This window comes from Metarhizium acridum, assembly GCF_019434415.1.
Source record: "Metarhizium acridum strain ARSEF 324 chromosome Unknown scaffold_578, whole genome shotgun sequence".
Classification (NCBI taxonomy): Eukaryota; Fungi; Ascomycota; class Sordariomycetes; order Hypocreales; family Clavicipitaceae; genus Metarhizium; species Metarhizium acridum.
In genome coordinates this window covers 438,901-457,579 of record NW_027094046.1, presented here as the reverse complement: position 1 = coordinate 457,579, position 18,679 = coordinate 438,901, and the positions used below count along the sequence as shown (strand labels likewise).

The window sequence follows — 18,679 nt, the reverse complement described above, 5'->3', positions numbered from 1 at the left end:
GCCGCGCAGTACATTCCGAGGATACCCACCAGAGAGCTTACGGCAATGTACTGTCAATACCTTCAATATGGCCATTCGAGCATTAGCCGCAAGCAAATTACGAGTCAGACAACTGAATATTTTCAATGATCGGGACATGCAAAACTGCAGTCTGTCTTGCGATCAATTGAACATGTTCGATTGGACAGAGGCCAGCGTCATTGACCCACTGGCCCCGGTTACGACGCTTTCAATAAGTCTCACTGATAGAGTATTTACATTTAATGAAGACGAAGAGATGGATGAGGATTTCAGCGATGATGGTTCGGGAGACAAAGCCGACTGGCAACCAACACGAAGGGACGCAGAGATCATGACAGCGTCTCGCCAAGAGAGCAATTTCAGCGGTCTGGCCAACTTGATTGCTATTTGCCCCCATCTGGATGACTTTGAGCTACATTACCAATCGATCATGTGGCTAAATAGTCACCTATCTCGCAACTTCCCACGTCAAGACATACTTCGGCATTTGGCTGGACTAGATAATCCGCCCATCTTGAGGCGATGCAGAGTACGAGGAGCTACCGTGAGAGGTATAGATTTGCTCAACTTTATCCGCCGATCAAGAGTCGCGGAGGCATCTATTGAGGTAATAACTCTTGAGCAAGGAAGTTTGCGACCTATCGTCGATTACTGCACTAGTGAGTCGGCTGATATCACCAAGCTCCATATTGACACCGTGTTTGAGAAGAGCGAGGAAGGTTATACTGGACTGGTTCATTTTCTCGACGAGGGAGAGTCTCGAAGATACGGGGGCAGGTTCGAGGTCGGGACCGAAATCTTGAATCGTGAGGGCGACGAGAGGACAGAGCCCGTCACCTACTATGTCCGCCGCCCGGTTGCAGAAGGAAACCCAACTATATATGAATGGAGGAGACTTATGCGACAAGAGTATGGATAATCACATGTTAAAAATAACTTAATAATATATATTTATAGGTGGAATTAAGCCAAGCCCACCTTAAAAATTGGCTAGCAGGCCCAGAGCTCTAGGGCAGGGAAAACTTAAGCTAGCACGTATTATAGCCAGAGTATTAACAAGAAAACTACATTTTCATTTTTCAAAAAAGCTTAAATAATTAATAATAAATCTAATAAAATACTTGAATTATAATAATAAATACATAAATTAGCTAATATTATAAACAATTAGCTTATAAAAAAGTGGGCCCTTTTAGCTTATTATAAGCTTAAAAACTAGATTATATAATTTTCTAAAAACATATTATATTACACTATACTATAAAAACTACATTTTATAGTTTTTAAAGTTCTAGGCTTATAAGAGCTTATAAGGACCCACTTTTCTATGTTAGCTTATAGTATAAAACTCATACTATTTATCCGTAAAACTTATAATTTTATAAGTATTTTATTAGATTTAATATTATTTATTATATTAGAAACTATAAAAACTATAAAACTATAAAACTATACTACTTCTAATGCTCTGAAATTTATAGCTATAATATAGTATACCATAAAAAAATTAAGATAGTAGGTTAAGAATAGGTGAAAGCGAATAATTAACACTTATAACTTATATAAGAAGAAATATATCTTATATTATAACGTGTTATAAGATAAAGAAGGCTTTATAAATATAAGTAGGTTTTTTTAACCCTAAGGGTTTTTCTTCTTAAAATAAGGGTTAATATACTAGAATAGCTTTAAAGCTCTAGGGTACTTATAATAATAATATATATTTATATTATTAATTTAAATTAATATATTAAAAACGGTTTTTTAAAAATATTTCTTTTATTAAAATTTAATATATAATAATTTATTAAAAATATATGTTATTAATACTTTAAATTTAATATTATATTATAAGTTAATTTAAATAATATTATAAACTTATTCAAAAAGAAATTAAAAAAAACGAGCTAAATAAAGGGTATCTAGTAATATTATATTTAGCTGTAAATATAATATTATTTTATAAGAATAATTATATACTTTAAAATATATTATTATATATTTTTATTAATATTATTATAAAAGTATTAAAAATTATATATTTTTTATAAAATTAAATATTAAATTTATAATAATATATAAAATAATAACTTTAATATTTTATAATTTAATATCATTTTATATATCTAAAATAATTAACCTATTGTATTATTTTAAGTATTTTATTTTATTAATTATATATATATTTATATAAAGTAGCCCGCCTTAGTAAGTGGCTCGCCTTGGTGTACAGTACCACCTTTAAGTGGTGAGGCATAGCGAACCAACTAAATAGTGGGGCGGGCACGATTAGAGGTTTCAGAAAATTCAGAGGCCTAGACGTCAAGGGGTTCGCCGTACCACGCCCGTCACCGCCGACGACAAAGCACTATTCTAGTTATTCATTCTGGATTGTGCACCGTCTGGGAGGCCACAAACGAAGCTAAAGGGGAGGGAGTCTAGGGCTCTGGAATACACAAAGCAGGGGCAATAATACGTGGAATGTCGTTTTCCGGTTCCTGGTGTCGTGGGGGAGCTGGAGACCAGCCTTGGTGTCGGTTCGGGCGAGTCTCCGTTTCCCGAAACAAAATAGGTTTGTCGGTATGTAAGTGGCCAGACCAGCAAAGTGAACGTGCCGTGGCGACGCCCATTTTTTGTGTGACAACTTGGCTGCACTGCTGTTTGTGCAAACACACCATGGCGGCGGCAATTCTGTGGCCATTTTTATGTCTCAGGGTTAGGGTTATATGCGGGGTCGCTCTGAAAATGCTACGAGGCAAGCTATTTCGTGTTCGCGAAAGGGCGATGGTATTATACGGAAGCGAGGCGGTCGATCGATGCACATTTCTTGTCCCTTTTTAGTGGACTGGCCGGCGGAAGGGACGCCGGAAAGATTTGCCGTGATAAATGAGGTTATTCATGGCATCCATTTGACGCCTCTGAAGTTCTCGGACCCCCTTGGAGAATGCTGTAGGGTAATCACCGAATTATCGGTAGTGACCATCGTTTTTGTTCCCCTCTGATTGAAAGGGCTTATTTCATATCGCCACACAAAATAAAGAAACGCTTATGAGCACTAGAGACTGTGACGTACAGACAAAGGGAAAGAGGGTGGGTGGGTGTTCAAAAAAAAACTGTCAAGTGGTTTGTGGATCAAAGGTCAATGTAGGTCCGAGGACCAGCAATTGTAAGACGTGAAAAACAATGGGCGAGGATAAAGTCGCGGGCAGGCAAAGAAGTGTCTGGCTTGCCATTTACGGTGATTGGTCATTGTCTAATACTCTAAATTTGCGACTTTGTCGACTTTGCAACCGCCATGGATGAACAATGGTGGATGATACCTGTGAGGGGACCTCCTAACGCACCACGTGCCAAATCGACTTTGACCTCGCTTTTGAACAACCATTCTTTCATCACATTGGTCATCGTAATGACGTAGTACCGTACGATGCTTGTTAAGAACTCGTTTAGACAATGGGCATAGGGGGGTTACTCGCTGACTAACCACCTACACCCAAAGCATCTTCAGACTATATAATACTCATTTACGTACGACCTGGGAAGGGCTTTAGCTTTTGTTTTCGTTCAAGCTGTTTTTTTTTAAAACCAGATCTATCATACGCCCTCGGCCTGCGGCTCGTTTTGAACTCCAAACCACAATTTCCCTCGCGTCTCCATCCAAGCCGGACCGGATACGGTATCTGGCTATCGCGCGCTATACTACAATACTCCGCAGCGGATGAAATAGCAACAGACAAGTAGATCCTGTCGATTATTGCATGCCATGTATCCAGACTGGCCAGACTCCGTCACCGATTTGGTGCCACTCCCACAGTGCCCTGGCCCTAAGCTGAAGCCCTTTGACTTTCAGGGCCCGCAAAAGATCAACTTTCTCGAGTTCTGGGAGAGGGTCTGCATTCATTTGTATTCAAGGTGGAAATCCTGGGCCGCATCTACGCTTTGAAACTTGTAAGTAACGAGTAGTATCCGAGCAGACACAAGATATAATAGGATATTGACTTCTACCTAGTTCAGGTTTGAGGACGCAGAGTGTTGGGATTGCGGTGCACAAAACTTTGAAACAAGCGATGTCACTGCACTAACCACCATTTACAATAATTCAGAGCCCTTCAACCGTGAATGCCGAAGTTTCGGCCGCCTTCAAGAAGCAGGCTACGAGGAGCTCGCGGTTAAGTGCTTTGGCTACCTACTCCTCGACGAAGAACACGAGCGTGCCATGAGGGACAAGTTCACCGCCATGGAACTCGAGTTCGATGGTAATGCTGAAAGCCTTGGATATAAAGAGGCGCGTTCACGCTTTCCAGGTAAAAGCGGCAGGCCGCCACCAATCCGAGGCATTGTTAAAGAATTTGGCTTTGGTGTAGAGGAATTAAAAACGAGGGATATGAAGAGACTTTTTCGAACCATGACTCAACTCCATCAGCTTGGCATCATCAATCTCGATGTCGCGGACCGACAGCTTATTGGTGGCAAGATCTGCGACTTCAGCACAGCCATCACTGTGCCGCACCCTATCACAACTCCGGAGCTAAACCCACATCTTTATATTGAGAGTGAAGCATTGAATATGTTGCAGCTTGGGACCTTCGTCATTTGTATGAATGATTATTGGACATTTGACGACATGGTCCGGACATGGAATGAGGAGCACGAGGACCAGAAAACTGAAATATCAGCTCGTGCGTACCCCAGCGGATATGGGTGCCGAATAGATTATAATCTGCGATATACACCATCTCGGGCCCGCGCTTATACTTTCGTTGACCCAAGGAAGTACGATTGGAAGGCATGTACCGGCAATCCGGGCCCAGACGCAGGGAGAACACCGGATAGCCCGCGGACAAGACGAAGAATAAAAAGTCACGCTCAGGTAACCTCTACACGAGGGGTGTCGAAAACCCGACCACGCCTTGATAGATGGCCGCCTAGGTGGTACCTTGATTGTTATCCAGAGCTGGAGGCCCTTTTAAAAAAGCAAACGCAGCTTACTTACACTGTTGAATGGCATTCCAAGAATGGTCTTATCTATCCGCGCTTCCCAGGGTCACTGTCTTTATTGTTGGGTTAATAAAGTGACATTTAGAGGCTATTAGTCACGATGGCTGCTTTAAATCTTTTCTAGGGTTTCAGTTATACTATGATGTATTGTAGTATGTTAGTGAGCACTTCATGGTGGGCAAATATATTCTGTCACTAAATGCATTTGTTGTGGAAGTCTGACAGCCACCGTAGGTATCACAAAAGTGCTCGCTTTAAATATTAGAGAGAGGACTTATCCTTGGTACTCAACCTATCTATCCAACCATAAACTTTTTATAGATATCGAGGGTTAATGTGAAAGTTCGAAAAAGTCCTCTATCACAGGCGTTCCTCGTTACTGTCGCCTGTCCCATTAAGTTCAGGCGTTCGGCACCGGCGGACGCCGAGTCCATTAATCAGAGATCCGAGTCGTTATAGCTCCTTAAGGCTTTTCGAGGTATCGCGATATCGCTCGGTATATTTAAATATAACCGTTAATAGTAGATTACTAAAACAGCCGGGAAATTTAAAAAAAAAGAAAAAGAAAAAGAAAATAAATTAAAGATAAGGGGCAAATAAAGAAGGCTAATAAGCTACTTGGAAATATCGTCGTTGGTGAGATCTAAATAGGAAAATTCGTTGGTACTGGCCAAGTTGCCCCGGCCGGACTGCTCAGACTGCTGGTTCGGATTAACGGAACTGGACCAGCCTAGGTTATTGAAGTCGGACCCGAGATTTGCATGAGATCCCATATCTTCAAACAGGGCATTGAAGGTACGCGGCGAGAGAGGAAGATCAGGAGTGCCCTTTGGCTTCTCAAAGTTCGAGTATCGATGGCGATATAGAGTTCCTTGCCACCCCTGAACCTCGACCCATTGGTTGATTCTAACCACATCTCGCTCGGCGACGATGTTGCGATTCTGATCGGGGCCAAGGCTAGCATGCAGAGCCACCACAGAGCAAGTTCCGTCGTGAGCGTATGGATGCCGTGCTTGGCCCATGGGATTGGCATAATCTCTACCTTGAACTTTCTATCCTCAGCTATGCTAAAGCAGCATGCAACCAGCTCTTCTTCTGTCTGGATGTATCCATACCGGGTCCCTGCATTCTGGCAAATATTTGCTAGCTGTCGTATTGGCCAGACGAGCTGCTGCGTGGGATTCCGGAGCTGAGGCAGGAGTCTCGTACAGCTCCATTTCTTGCTTGTTCTGCCAAAACCAACCACTAGAACTCTCTGAAAGGGGTCGTCGATACCGATAATGTGGTCCATAATAGAGTGTAAAAACGGGTACCCGTGGGCACTCGTGGGTATCCAAGTTTTTCTTAGGTTATTCGTGGGCTACCTATTTTATTATATAGGTGATTTAGGTATACTACAAGTAACCTAATATAAAGATAAATACCCTATAAATACCTATAAACGTATAATAATATAATATAATAATATAAATTAAATAAATAAATTAATTATAATAATTAATTATAATAATTAACGTTAACTCTTTAATATTTAATTATATTTATAATAAGTCTTAAGTTTTTAAAGTATAAAATAAGTTATATAAGTCTTATTTAAGTACTTAAAAATACTTAATATTTCTAATAAATAATTATAAGTAACCTATTTTCTCTCATAAATTTATTTAAGTCTTTTTTTCCTACCCATACCTACCCAAAGCCCACGGGTAAGCAACCCACACGGGTACCCGTGGACCTTTTACACCCTAGTCCACAAGGACACTAGTCGACGCAGTGGGGAGCCTCGACTCGTCGGGAGCTGAACAACTGAATGTGAGGTTGCTGGATTGGCAGAAACCAAGTTGTCTTTTGGCGTAACGGGCAGTCTGCTGCATCATTTTATCGTTCCAGCCAATTAGGTATATCTGATATTTTTATCTCCTTCGGTTATAACCCCCTTGAAGTTCCGTGGGCTGGGGCGTGGCTAGGCCGAGTTGGGATACTTTAGTATCAAGGACGTGACTGTAGGCTTCGTTGAGACTTTCTAAAGTGAATTCATGCCAGATCATGATGCCGCTTAATTGTGGCCAGGTGCTGCTGATACTGTTCCTAGTCTGTCTTGTTGCTCGACGTATGGTCGGCTTCTCCTGACAGAGAAGGTGTCGTAACGTCATATTGGTATGCTGGCTCGCCATATTCACTAACTAAGACCACAAGTCGTGGTAATGAAATGCTCCAAATCGTAATGTAGAGAAGGGAGAAGAAGGGTCTGTTCCTGACACGAGTGGGAAACGTGGTTTTAATGAGAGATGATGATTCTGCAACCCCGCCTGTGAGGTGGGCTATTATTGGCGGAGGTACAACTTGAGCTGTGTGATTGTGTTACCGTGGATTTGTTTTTAAGCGCCAGTCTTGCATTTCCTGTGGTTTGTCTTGTGCCCAATGCGTCTCTAACTATGACTTGGGCAGCAGGGACGTGCTCCGTCTGTTGGACGCGTACAGTGGTAGAGTGGGAGGCAAAAGTTACATAACAAAGATCAGGTACCTGAATATATTATAGTATATTAGTGTATACTCCTTAGTGGGCGAATATATTCTGTTGTAAACTTTTTATGTCATGTTATCAAAATGGCCAAGTTGCCAGGCTCAAGTTCAAATTTTTGAGTTGACATTTGAAGCTGCTAGGAAGGCCAACCTGCCATACATAAAGATAGGGAACGCCCGGCACTAACGGACATGAAGACCCTGGTCTCCTCCAGATATCCCAGCCACTTTTGGTAGTGCAGCTGGCAGGTTAGGTCCATTACAGCCCTCAACGCCAAACAGGCACACTCCAGAGTCCAGATGAAACTCAGATGCCGACGCACAAACAGGCCATGGCTTATATTTAAATCTGAGTGACGTAACTATAAAAACACGAGCATGTTGTGCTCTCAGGGATGCTCCAAACGCAATATTTTCCGAGATGAGGCCTTCTTTGTCTCTTTGACAGAGGGGTGAAGCTTTGTCACACGGTTAGGCCGCCAATAAAGGGCCAACAACGGTTACACAGAGCATCACGCGATCAGGTCGGAAGCCTTGTGCCTTCAACCTGCACCAACTTGCATCAACAAATCTTCTTGAGACCAAACCCTGAGATAAACCAAGGCACGTTGACAACTCAAAGCGGATTATTAGCATGAATAGTTTTGTTCCAAGCCCTGTTATCTCAGCCCTTGCCACAGCAATCACAAGCCACCGACATTTAAAATCTGTATTATAATTGGTCTAGAAGGTCTTGAATAGTCGCAATTGGTTAGAATTGAGGTCGGTACGTATGTATGTTTGTGATTCGTACCCTGGCCCATGCAGCCTTGCTTACATCTATGCCAAGGGTAGTCAGCTGGACATTCAGCAAATGCCGGTTTTTCAGCTCCAGGGGACAACGGTCAAGCCCAATAAATGTTGTGACGGTCTAGCTTAACTGAAACATCCCCAAGTCTTTGAAGAACCAGTCGTTGTCAAGAGGGGTCCGAGCTGTTGTTGGGCGTGACTAAACCACGTAGCCGGAGTAAGAAGTAGTTACCCTTTGGTAAATTTTTTGATAGACCACTGAATTGATGTATTTGACACCCATGCAGGCAGAGAAACTTTCTGCAAGTGCCATGACACTGTGGACTGTAGCCTGTGGCAGGATATGCTCCTCTGTCACACGGCCAAGGCCTGGACAAAGGTATCGGATATCAAAGGTTACACAACAACTAAGAAAGGTATCACGAAAGCCCGGAGCCGGACCTTGGCAAGGGATGCCTAAGGCCGCTAGGGCTCACCGACTTCTTGTATATATAGAGACCTCTGGTCCCTCAAGGCCTCTTGGAAAACTAAGGACCTTTGATACCTCAAAGTCGATTATTAAGTTTGAATTGAACCCCCATGTTCCAAACCCAGTCACCCTGCCCTTGTCACATTACCTCAAATCAAGAAGTACACACTAAGTAGGCAAAGCGGGATTAAAATTGGTGGCCGAGTACAGTGATTATGGCATCTGGGCAAGCAATAAGCTGAGTGCAGCTTGTCTCTTTGTATCTTTTAATATAAATATATAATACGGCCATTCCCCAGCCTTTAATTTGTTGACAAAAAAAATCTCTTTAATAAATGGTTAATAGAAAAATGTGGCTTACGCTATTCACGTGTGTAGCATCGCGAACCTCGTAATTTGGTGTTGATGCCACCAAGCCGGCCGCAGGCCAGATCTCGCCGCAGGCGGGCCCCGAAGGGCCCCCATAGGAGATAAATTACAGGCTTCAACATCTTTCTCCGCTTTGCCTATCCCTAGGGAAACTTGCTTGTTGACATCAGGGTCTAATATATATGGAGCTCGATAGCCAAGCACCTGATGTTCAACACTTTTTGCCTCCCACTATACGCGGCATCAAAGTAATTTTCTTGCGGATCACCATTTAATTGCCTGTTGCGCGATCGGCACACAAAAAAAAGGGTCGGGAGCTTCACAGCACTGGCCGCTATGTTTCGGTTGCCTTGAGAATTCCTATTGTACAAGCCCGTCTTACAGCAACAACAATAGACTGACTCCTAATGTCCACAATAGTATTCGCAACTAGATAGAGTCCATCTCACCTCACATAATTCCCGCATCTAGTATCAACAAGTATAAGTATCTCGCCATCACCGCTCGTTCCACCAAACCCCTTCAACATTTCATCCCTGTACAGGTACACCGCTGGTCATTGCTGACAGGATACATTTCTCTTTTTTTTGTCAAAAATGAAACCCCGTCTTGCTCTACTTGCAATTGGCGTTGCCGGCACCGTCGCGCAGGCGCATTCCCAGTCCCACGGCATGCTCACGCCTCCCCCGACTCCGCCAAAAAACCCCCAGCACCCACATCCGCATGGTCCTGCGCATCACGGAGGATTCTTCTTTGGCGTGAGTAAAGTGGATAATTTACGCTGCGAATGAACACTCGGGGCTAGGGGGGACAAACTGCTAATGGCCACGCGTACAGGATTGCAACGAAGCTACCGGCAGGTGCCGTTTTAACCACCACGATGTTGGGGGGATGGGAAGATGGTCGAACCGTATCCCCTAGACTGCGATAAGGCTCCAGCCATGTATTTGCAGGGATTTTAAGCCAATTAAAAACTAGAAAATGAAAGGTACTTTATTTCACACTTAAATTATACTATGATAAAAGTCCCAATAAGCCTTTATGTTACAAAGAGCTACATATCACACATCGCAGCCCCAACGCGATTGACGGGCTACTACCAAAGTCACCCGAAGTCACCCAGCTGTTGTGGGTCCCGTGACTTCGTTGGAGCCTTATCGCAGTCTAGGGGATGAGCCACGGGGAGGCTGAATGACGCGCCCGACCATGTAGGTGATACTTTAAAATCCAAATCGGGGAATGGGAATTACAACGGGCTGACCGGGTGAAATGCGTGGGTAGTGCGGGACTAGCGGAGCCTGCAACATGAGCGCCCAGACGGGAAGAGTCGTGTGCAGTTGCCGGGAAGCTGCTGACTTTTCTGAGAAACCCGGCGAGGTGACATGAAGATGTGAGTGCGCTGTGGGGAGGAACTTGCTAATATACAGTGAGAGGCGGCCAGTATTTGCGCACCTGGAGGCGTGAAATGACGTTAGCTTGCGTAAATACATATTGCCTCCCAACTGCAAGTACGGAGCAGCTAGCTCAAGCTGAGATGCGAACGCAACGGAGCAACATTATCGGCATTGGCTGACCGTGGTAGTTGTTTTGGTTTCATGAGATTTCACCATGTTTGGCACTTATATGTAGAAGAGACGGGCGACTTTTCTTTGCGAAATGGACCGCTCGCCCGGGCTACTACTAGTCGGCCTCGGCGTCCTTGGGCCACCTTAGCCTCCCGAGCATGTGCATTCAACATTCAACTAATATGAAAGATGATTTTTGCCTAATCAAAACTGTCACCTCTTCCTATCGCTATGTGCAGCCTCGATGAACAAGTAACGTGCAGATGAGACGACATCTCCGCATGGTGCGAGACTCGAGCGGTCGGCAGAGGTCCCGGTAAGGTCCCGACAAGGTTCCGGCAAGGTTCCGGGATGAATTCCGTGCATGAAACTTGAATGTTGTGCTCCGCCTTGCGCCCCACCCCGAATGCCTTGGTTGGTCTTCCGGAAGGGAGACGCAGCCACGCCGTTACATCCCGCTTTCTACATCATTGCCAAGCCAGGCCTGCGTTTGGCCATATCGGCCCATCCCACTGTGCATTAGGCCGCCGCGACCATGTCTGGGGCTCATGGTGCTGCATTCAGCGTCTAGCTGAATAATAAATAGTACCAGACGCTCAAACATATGATAGTCAGTCCCTCCGGGTCGTGGGTCGTGGTTATAATACTCCCCCCAAACCCACACTTGTTTGAACCGTCAACTCCCACACACAACCGTACTTGCGCACTCCCAGACCAAAGAATGTCTCACCTCCAGTACTACGCCTACGAGAAGTTTGGAGTCCGCCAGCGGGAGGTGGTGGGCTACAGCCAGGCTGTGCGCGTCGGGGATCGGATCGAGGTTGCGGGACAAGGTATGTCTAGACTCTCTTTTTCTTTTCTCTTCTTTTTTCTCTCCCTTTGATCGTTCCAATTGTAAACGGTCCTTCTGATGCGGTTTTCTGCCCAGGTGGCTGGGATCCCGACACTGGGGTTTTCGAAAAGGAAATCAATGCGCAGATTGATCTGGCCTTTAGCAATGTTGACCGAGCCTTGAGGGATGCCGGGGGCAAGGGCTGGGAGCAAGTCTTTCGAATCAATTCCTACCACCTCCCTCTCAACCGGGAGGCGGAAGGGGCCATGGTGCGCAACCTGAAGAGGTGGATGCCCAATCACCACCCGTTGTGGACGTGCATTGGCGTGGCCCGGCTTGCTGAGGACGATATGAGGGTGGAAATTGAGGTCTCGGCCCACGATCCCGAAGGGGCTGCCGCGGCCAAGGCTAGCAAGTAAACTGTTAGTATTAGACAACGACGTTTTCTGTCATCAACGGCAATTGCCCGTATACATGTGCCAGTCAAGTGTGCAGCCTGGCTGCGGTTTGGTATTAATGCATCTTATCTAGCCCATTACTCTTGACGCCTCGAAAACACATACACAAAAAAAAAAAAAGGACAGTGAAAAACTCCCCAGGCATGCAGGCACATAAAAGAGATTTGACTGGCGTATTTCGTCCACAGTGGTATCCATACAAAGCATTGCGCAGCAACACATCATCTGTCTTCCATTTATCTGAAGCACTGGGCTCGCTTATCCGGAAACCAACACCCAAAGACTGCGTTCATATCAATACAGACTGTCAATCAAACGGCAATGTGAGGGCGCCACTTACAGGAAGAAAATCATCAACACGCCAAACATCTTGGCTATTAACCACCGGTTGCTCGATACTCGAGACCAATATTTCAAAAGCTCCCTCTGAGCGCCCTCGACATTGTCCACGACGTCGTCTGTGTTGGCGTCGATTCGCTCAATCATCTCGCTCTGTTCTGAGACCATGGTTGCCAACTGTCCAAAGATACTGCCCAGTTCGTTAATCGTTGACTCAATGGCCTCGATGGCCTCTCCCCTCTGTTGAATGTAGACATTTGTAGGCTGGGCTTCTTCCATCATCAACAGTTGCTGGTCGCCGACAGGGTTGAGCGAGAGCGTGTCGGATGCGGGGGCTGGTGAGGATCGATTGGGCGTGCCGTATAGGGGCGAGGCGGACTTCTGGATGGATGGCTGTGCATGCTGCGCGACGGATGAGATGAAGTTTTCGGTTCGCGACCTTGACGCTTGAATGTTCTTGGTCCGCTCCTCCAACACGTCCTTGAAATTGGCCGAGACGTCGGTGAGCTTGCCTTGCAACAAGTACACGACGTTCTTGTTGTGCTCGCCTTCTTGGTCGGCTTTGGGATGTTGCTGCTTTGAAAGGCTTTGCAAGCTCCCGATCTGCTGATTAAGGGCAGAAAGATCTTGCTTGATGACAAAAGTAAGTTCGTTGATTTCAACGGGTCGGTCGTCGAACATGGTCCGTCGCTTGGCCACTACGTAAAATGTTAGCATTGTCACAGCCCAGTGGACAATGTTCCAGCTGAACCCACGTTGTGCCAGCTTCTCGAGCTTCCCCATGGTCGCAGAGATGCCTCGGCCAATTTCGGCAGCCTTCCTCGCAAAATCTGATCTCTTCGGTTGCGCGGATCCATCTGCGGCGGCTTTCTGAGCATCAGTCAGAAGTGACCGCCGCTGCGATCCGACCTTGTTCGCATTCTGGCGTTTCTGGGCTTGTGCCAGAACCGACTTGAACTCGGAGGTTCGATCCTGAATAGACGCGACAGCCATCTTGACCACGTTTTATGGTGGGCAGAAATCGCGGGACGACTGCGACCAGCGCGGCTTCGCGACCGAGATGATGCCCGATACTAGGGGAACGAAGCACAGCAGTCGAGGAACTGTAAGTATGTTGGTAACTAGCTGGTACAGACTATTCAAGGTGGATCGGGAAAAGTCTCTGTTCGTTTTCGTCGCGATTAGATTCCTTAGGAGTGGGTTCGAGCGGCGAGGCAGAGGGCAAGGAACCGGAATTGAAACAAGCCGAGGGAATTGAAAACAAGTAAACTAGGTGCGCAAGAGACGACATACAAATCTACCAAGCTGCGGGGTGTCCATAGAACGTGATGATGAGGAACCGTGTCGAAGCGCAACGGAGTTTGGGGTTCGGCAACGGGCGAAGTGGCATCTCCTGTCGGGTTGAACGAATTACGACACACGTGGTTGATTTTGGCTTGGCCGCCCACGCCGGGTTTGGTTGGCTGGCCTAAGCAAGCTGGCTGCAGGCGGAAAGGGGCTGATGCCATCACTTTTGTTGAAGCCTTCTGAGGCTTGAGCACGGCGCCACACGGAATGGTACTCGAGCTTCGCCACACTCTAACTTCGCCACATCGAGGTGCAACCAGAAATAGATGGTAGGTAAGTTAAATATCGGCTGCGGTTAGGCCTCTGCAAATAACTAAACGCTGAATAAAGAGGCACCTGGGGGCAATGATGTTACTCTGTGTTTCGAAATTAATGGATTGCAGGAACAAACCCCTTGTGCGTCTTGACATGTATGTACGTTGCTGCGGCAATCCTTACCATGTTGCATTCCAGACCGCACAATCATTTCGTGCTGTCTTGGGAGAATCAAAGGGCCTCGGCCAGACGCTGGTTTGCTGAATGGCTGAACCTAATTGCCCCCGGGCTGCTTCAGGTGCTTCAGGTGCCGTAGTCCGTCAACGGGCTCCATCATGACCCAGAATGAGCCAAAAATACTGCGACCTCAGCTGGCAAGGCGCCACAAGCGACCACCCTGCCATCTTGTGTGGGCCAATATGCTTCAGCCACTTGGTTATTTTAGCCAAGGGTCACTGAACGTAATATCCCCACATCTAATACCATCCGTTCTGTCAAATGTACTCTCTGGTGAAGATTCCGGCCGGGAATACTTTCTTCATTGGATCCACTGTTAGTAATGGCTTGCGCGCCCCCAGTCTGCTTCCCACGAGCTCCCATCTCAACGTAACCTCCAGAAACTGGCCACACCTAGTTACTCCGTACTCTTTTATCACCAACCGTAGCTTGCTTTTCGTCAGGTTTTGGATCGTTTGTTCTCTTTCCGCATTGATTTCTTGTATCAATACTATCTTCTCCGACAGCCATAATCCCCTGTACACCGCCGGAGAGCGAATTCATCGCTCGCTGGTCAGCTGAGTTAGGATTACGACGTCACGACCCCGATTTGGCCTCACTGCAATTGAATATTTTAGAATGCGTGGTTGAGAAGCTTGACTTTTCATAGTTCGCACCTAGTCAATCAAAGTGGGCGGTTCGTTCAACTTGGCGGCTCGGGCGCGGCCAAGCTTCAATGTTCGTGCGCCCTCGCGTCCTCTTCGTTTCCGTCCCATCCACATTGAATCGTAGCTGACATTTGCCGCCTCATCATTTAGGTCCCCTCAAACGCCAACTGGTAGCAGTGCCTACCAGGTCAATGTGAACCGAACAAAGACGAGAAAATGGGTCGAGGCCAAAGTACAAAGCTACGATGGCGACGATTGGGGCGCCGATGAATATGACGATGAGGAGTCCGAGGAAGATGTCCCGCCGCCTTGGCCCAAAACATCCGTACGCGCTGCTGGGTCGAGGGAAGCAACACTTCCATCACTGGAGACGCAAAAATCTACCGAAAATTGGACGCCCACATCCCAAACAAAGTCGACAACCCTGACATCACCTGTCGTATCCGGCTCCTCAGACTCTGGTTTTCCTCACACCGAGGCCAATATTATGGTGCCTCCACGTGTCGTCGACACTGTACATGATGTTGGCAACCGTATCAACCACTTGGAGAAGGCAAATAATGATCAGGCGCCTGACTTAGTAGGCTCCCAGCAGGTCAAGCCACCGTCTTTTGTTCCATCTTCAGATGTCTACGGTCGTCTCCGGGAAGCAAATGAAAAGGGGCGAAGGTCACCTAGCTCGGCTGATGCTCCTGACCCCATTGGCAGAGACGAGACTTTTCATCTCGGAAACAAGACTGAGGTGTCTAGTCGGAACGCTGATGACGACGACCGTCGGACTTATCTCAGCTCAAAGCTGCCTGATTTGGCCAGAATGTCGGCCTTTGGCACGGATTCCTTCTCTACCGGAAGTGTTGACTCATCCAAAGGTCAGCCGATTTCTGGACAGGACACTGGGTCTGGTTCTTTCTCAGAGCTCCCAACTACCAAGGCGGAAGTAGTCCGACGGGCGTCTCAACTAGCGGAAGAAGTTCCGGCCAAGGAGAAGACGGCTGTAGTTGAGGCTCCGACGCAAGAATATGACGACAAGAAGACGGCAAAAGGCGGCCCATATCAAGTTGAGTCGCTGCCAATCATTGCCTCATCTGTATATGCAAATACAGATGATTCAGAAGTGGCTGAAATCAAAACGCATGCGTCGCCTACAGCAAATGCTGCTTCTCGTAAGCTTTCCAAGGATACCATCCCTGTATTGCATCCGAGCTCGGATATGGATATAATTGCTCCACTACGGACTCCAAGCCCACGTGGTCCTGCGCAGCCAGCCCCGGAAACACCAGAGACTCCCCCGGATGCTGCCGGCGCTCCTCTAGCAGCAACCATCAAGCCAACAGAGGGTGGCTCTGAGGTAAACTTAGAATCCAACCGTATCCAGCGTGAGACTACTTTCAGTACGGTGGCCTCCTCCGCTGTCAAGGACAACGATATTCTGAGTGATGAGATTTTGAAGTCTTTGAACCCCGCCAGCGGCTCTACCCAGGAATTCAATCGAGTTTCTAGCCATGGCTCTCAATCGTCGAGTATTCAAGCTGGTAGGGACAGCAGCTACACCCTTCGGGACTACCGCAGCTACTGGGCGGCCACCGAAGATAAGGCCAAATCTCTCGAGACTTCAGCGTCTTTCCCCGCAATCCCCGAACTTCCTGATACCCAGAATGAGCCTTCCAGCCAATCTAACATCAGTCCCGTGGATAAGGCACCTGAATCACTAGTGTCACCTCAGTCTCCGGAACTCCGCCGTCGATTTTCTTGGGAAGCAGAAGACACAAGCCCAGCACCAACGCAACAAAGCCCCACCAATTCGCAATTGTCCATGGCTCAAACACGTGGGATAGTAGTTGAGCAGCCGGCAGTTGATGTGAAGCCTGAGGTAGTAGACAACAAGCAATTAAAGCACAGACCTTTCGATGCCGCTGGCGTTTCACCTCAAGTATCTAGCGGCAGTAGCGGCCATATACCTCGTGGCCAGCAGGCCGCAATTGATGAATCTTGTCCTCTCTCTCCAGTCAGCGATAACGCCGCCGCTGGAGCTCACGCTAATGAAGGGTTTTCCCTTGCCGAGAACAAGGCATTTGAGAAACCTGCTTCGAGTCTTGTGTCGGCTGTAACGGTAGCTGACGACCAGCCTGTTCTTACCATTCAGACATCTCCTTCAGCCACGCCGCCTCCAGTTTCTCCGGTCTCACAACAGACACAGCCACAAACCATGAGTTTCCGAGAAATTATGAACCTGAATAGCTCCAGCGAACGCATTGCCAAGTACAACGAAACGCGAAACATATTTTCATCGACAGATTCTGGGCTCGCACGTTGGCTTATTTACCTCAAAGCTCAGCATCCGGGCATCTCATCCTCTGGGCCCTTGTTTGGTGCCCAGGGTCCTCGGCAAACCCCCCAAGTAGCAAGTGTGGCGAGTCCCGTAGCAGGAACACAACCCAACACGGCCCAACAACCATACTACCAACAATATCTCAATGCCAGCTCACCGACCGCCTCCGGCTCTCCCCCTAACCGGGCTCGCCTAGGCGGGCTGCCAATACCGTCGCAAGTATCTGGCAGCACGTTTGGCCACTCTAGCACCCAGATCGGAACCAAAAGCAAAGAATTCATGCATTCGGCAGGAAAGATGGGCAAAGGGTTGCTTAGCAAGGGGCGGAGCAAATTGCGTGGGACTGGGGACAAGGTATTTCACTAAGTGCAATTTTTCCTTCTTCCCTCGACCAACGGTGTTTACACGGGCAGCACCTTCATTCGTTACATTGCATTTGATTCTCAGTTTATTATTATGTGGACGGGGCAGTAGACTGGGTTCTGGGTTTTCTGGTAATCTAACCTGTATTGTCAAGCGGGCAAATTGCACGAGGCTGCTGCGAGTCGTTCTGATATTATTGTCAACGTTTTGAATGAAGAGACGGATTGCATGAGATAGGAATGACACGCCGCACGTTTCCCCTCTACTTGCTCATTTGTTTATTTATTTATTTATATTTATTTATCTATTTATTCTTTCTTTTACGCTTTGTTACTATTAATTTTCCCAAGCTCAGATCATATATTAGTCACTTCACAAATTTATAATGCTATTTCAAAGACCAGTTATTAATGTTTCTTCTTGCTGAATAGGACGAATATCTCTCTGAGTCCGAAGCTGAACAAGGCAGGACCAAATCCAAGTCCAAGACCAAGGCCAAGGCTGATCGGCGATCGTCGTGGGGCCTGATGCTTGGGTCAAAACCGCGTCCTGAAGAAGCCGCCCCACAAGCATATGCCAACGCCGCTAACTCGAGCAATTCCCATCTGCGTGTCACGCAACAACGCGCTGCCCCAGATGCCGCATCATCGTCAATGGCACCTCAGATCCCTCCAGTCGCCCTTGCGGCGCCGTTGTCACCGCTCAATCCGGCGGCGCACTCGGAATATATTCCGGAGTGGAGAAGCGCGGCGCTTGATTCTGCAACGACCCAGCCGGTCCCGCCCGCTCAGGCACAATCCAGCCATCCGTCGCGGGCCACTGTTGGGTTGAGCAAATTAGAAATCCCAAAGTTGCCGTCATTGACGACCAACGGGGCTACGACTGCTCCCGCTTTGTCATTGGAAAAGACCAGACACGACCGGCCGGCTGGGGGTGATGCGCGAACCGCTGCCACGGAACGCGCTGGTCAGCAGTGGGCCATGATCTCTCGTGACCATGTCCATCAGCAAATTCACCAACCCCCAAATTCTCATCAATCGCAGGGATCGCGTGCCGCTTCTGGCATTGAACAAAGCAGTAATAGACCGGCCTCGCCAGAGCGCGAGGGGGAACCCAAGCGATCGTCTTCTTTTATTGG

At 47.2% G+C, this 18,679-nt stretch overlaps 6 protein-coding genes across 6 annotated transcripts; 4 read left to right on the top strand and 2 right to left on the bottom strand.

Moving 5' to 3' along the window:
* Positions 1-172: 172 nt before the first annotated feature.
* Positions 173-940, top strand: J3458_021241 (uncharacterized protein; the record flags this gene model as incomplete). The annotated part of the gene is made up of 1 exon (XM_007816743.2): positions 173-940. One exon carries the CDS (start codon positions 173-175, stop codon positions 938-940), a length of 768 nt encoding a protein of 255 aa, XP_007814934.2.
* Positions 941-3,784: 2,844 nt separating this feature from the next.
* On the top strand, positions 3,785-4,733 carry J3458_021240 (uncharacterized protein; the record flags this gene model as incomplete). Its single annotated transcript, XM_066122497.1, is given in 3 exon segments — positions 3,785-3,910; positions 4,031-4,700; positions 4,714-4,733. The coding sequence occupies 3 exon segments, from the start codon at positions 3,785-3,787 to the stop codon at positions 4,731-4,733; spliced, it is 816 nt and encodes a 271-aa protein (XP_065972507.1).
* A 900-nt stretch (positions 4,734-5,633) lies between these two features.
* On the bottom strand, positions 5,634-6,041 carry J3458_021239 (uncharacterized protein; the record flags this gene model as incomplete). Its single annotated transcript, XM_066122496.1, has 1 exon — positions 5,634-6,041. One exon carries the CDS (start codon positions 6,039-6,041, stop codon positions 5,634-5,636), a length of 408 nt encoding a protein of 135 aa, XP_065972506.1.
* Positions 6,042-11,455: 5,414 nt separating this feature from the next.
* Positions 11,456-11,985, top strand: J3458_021238 (uncharacterized protein; the record flags this gene model as incomplete). The annotated part of the gene is made up of 2 exons (XM_007816745.1): positions 11,456-11,567; positions 11,663-11,985. The coding sequence occupies 2 exons, from the start codon at positions 11,456-11,458 to the stop codon at positions 11,983-11,985; spliced, it is 435 nt and encodes a 144-aa protein (XP_007814936.1).
* A 297-nt stretch (positions 11,986-12,282) lies between these two features.
* On the bottom strand, positions 12,283-13,356 carry sed5_3 (Belongs to the syntaxin; the record flags this gene model as incomplete). Its single annotated transcript, XM_066122495.1, has 3 exons — positions 12,283-12,307; positions 12,365-13,061; positions 13,119-13,356. The coding sequence occupies 3 exons, from the start codon at positions 13,354-13,356 to the stop codon at positions 12,283-12,285; spliced, it is 960 nt and encodes a 319-aa protein (XP_065972505.1).
* Positions 13,357-14,600: 1,244 nt separating this feature from the next.
* J3458_021236 (uncharacterized protein) lies at positions 14,601-17,944 on the top strand. The gene is made up of 2 exons (XM_066122494.1): positions 14,601-14,919; positions 15,000-17,944. Coding segments are annotated over exons 1-2 (2,547 nt in total). The 5' UTR covers positions 14,601-14,917; the 3' UTR covers positions 17,545-17,944.
* Positions 17,945-18,679: the final 735 nt, after the last annotated feature.